The sequence below is a fragment of the Octopus bimaculoides genome, chromosome 28 (genome assembly GCF_001194135.2).
Source record: "Octopus bimaculoides isolate UCB-OBI-ISO-001 chromosome 28, ASM119413v2, whole genome shotgun sequence".
NCBI classification, from domain to species: domain Eukaryota; kingdom Metazoa; phylum Mollusca; class Cephalopoda; order Octopoda; family Octopodidae; genus Octopus; species Octopus bimaculoides.
In genome coordinates, this window is record NC_069008.1 from 1,468,099 (window position 1) to 1,470,188 (window position 2,090).

Sequence of the window (2,090 nt, forward strand, 5' to 3'; positions counted from 1 at the left end):
TTTTTTTTTTACATGTGAACCCCTTTAACACCTGTTTTATTCACTACAAACAGGAAAAATAGAACTCAAAATATGAGGATATGTATACTTTTATTAATATTAGGCAGATACGTAAAAAGCACATTTGAACTCAGAACGTAGCGGCAGATGAAATACTGCTAAGCATTTTGCTCGGTGTGCTAACGTTTCTGCTAGTTGGCCGCCTTCAAAAAATGAGATGCTTACAGCACCTAGGTTTCCCAAGTGGTCACCCATCTAAGTACTCATTAGGCTTGATGTTGTTTAACTTCGGTGATTGGACGAGAACCGGTGCTTTCAACGTGATATGGCCGTAAGCATTTGAAAGGAGTTTCTATGAAACTAGGTTTTAAACATTGAATGGCTATGGGGGTTCACCAGGGTCCATAAATATAAAGTGGTTGAGAACCCCTGCTTTATAGCAATCAAAGGGGTCCATAATGAAAAAATGGTTGAGAACCACTGGTCTACATCATGGACAACTTAAAGTTTACCATTTTACATTTCGTTTTAGAATTATTGCAATATTTTCCATTCGTTAATAAAAACATTATCTGAGTGCAACATCATTATTCATTCCTATGCTATAACAACTACCATCATCACAGTAACTATGGATAGAGGCTGGAGCTATAGATCTGTATCCCCTACTAACATCACCATCACCACCGTCACCACATGGACATGTTTATACTGATGGAAATGGAGGAGGTGCGACAGTTGAGCGACTTACATTTCAAAGATGCCGATTTTATTCCAGATTCATCTTCTGGACATTCAGGTCCCAAACCAAGAATGTCGAACCTAAAAGAAATAAAGGAAAAAAGATAAAAAGAAAAGAAAGACACAAAAAATACTATTAAATATATCGGAGAGCGATAACAATAATAATAATAATAATAATAATCTTTTCTATTATGTCCCTGTAACTTAGCAAAAGAGACCGATGGAATAAGTACCAGACTTGACAAAAAAAAAAAAAAAAAAAAAAAAAAAGTGCCAGTTCTTCAAGGCGGTGCCCCAGCATGGCCACAGTCCAATGACTGACACCAGTAAAAGTATAGAAGATATAAGAAGATACTTACCAAGAGGTCATCCTCATGCCACCGTTTAATGATACAGGTTGTATGGGTCTGAAAGACAAAAGGAAAGACAACAATTAGAAACAATGTTAACGAGAAATAAGGTTGTTGTGAGGTCAAGAAGTTTAATTCCCAGCCACATGGTCCCTGGTTCAATCCTACTGCGGCACAGCACCTTGGACACATGTCTTCTACTTACAGACCTAAGGTGACCCAAACCTTGAGAGTGGATGTGGCAGACGGAAAATGAAAGCAGCATACATGTATGTATATATGTGTGTGTGTGTATGTATATATATATATATATATATAAATTATTAAGGTGGCTATTCTCAATTTAGAGCCGATAGGCTACAAGTACAGTAGTCTCTAAAGTAACAGTGGGTGCTGGTGAGCACCAGCATTGCTAGAAATAAGAGTCAAATGTGCTCTCACGTGGCTAAGAGCAGACATTAAACGATGATGATGACTATATTTTACGGTCTTCTGTTTTGATTCGGTTAATAGCCTGGGACCCATGCAAACAGCACTGTTTTTAATATTAATTTTGAATGCAAAATATATATTTCCATAACAACGCTTCAATGTGCCCACATTAATTGATGATAAGCGAGACAACAAAACGAGGTTATTTAAAAATAGGCATAGGAGTGGCTGTGTGGAAAGCAGCTTGCTTACCAACCACATGGTTCCGGGTTCAGTCCCACTGCATGGCACCTTGGGCAAGTGTCTTCTACTATAGCCTCGGGCCGACCAAAGCCTTGTGAGTGGATTTGGTAGACGGAAACTGAAAGAAGCTTGTCGTATATATGTATATATATATATGTGTGTGTGTGTGTGTATATGTTTGTGTGTCTGTGTTTGTCCCCCCAACATCGCTTGACAACTGATGCTGGTGTGTTTACGTCCCTGTAACTTAGCAGTTCGGCAAAAGAGACCGATAGAATAAGTACTAGGCTTCCAAAGAATAAGTGCTGGGGTCGATTTGCT

At 38.6% G+C, this 2,090-nt stretch overlaps 1 protein-coding gene and 1 pseudogene across 2 annotated transcripts in view; both read right to left on the minus strand.

Annotated features, from left to right (window-relative positions):
- LOC106870586 (acyl-protein thioesterase 1) overlaps positions 1-2,090 on the minus strand; it is a 304,640-nt gene that overhangs the window by 4,725 nt on the left and 297,825 nt on the right. For both annotated transcript variants that reach the window (XM_052977463.1, XM_052977461.1), the window contains exons 4-5: positions 1,104-1,151; positions 752-822 (exon numbers count right to left, since the gene is read on the minus strand). In XM_052977463.1, the coding sequence (XP_052833423.1) occupies positions 752-822; positions 1,104-1,151 (119 nt within the window). The remainder of the gene's footprint in view (positions 1-751; positions 823-1,103; positions 1,152-2,090) is intronic.
- On the minus strand, positions 219-337 carry LOC128251203 (5S ribosomal RNA; annotated as a pseudogene).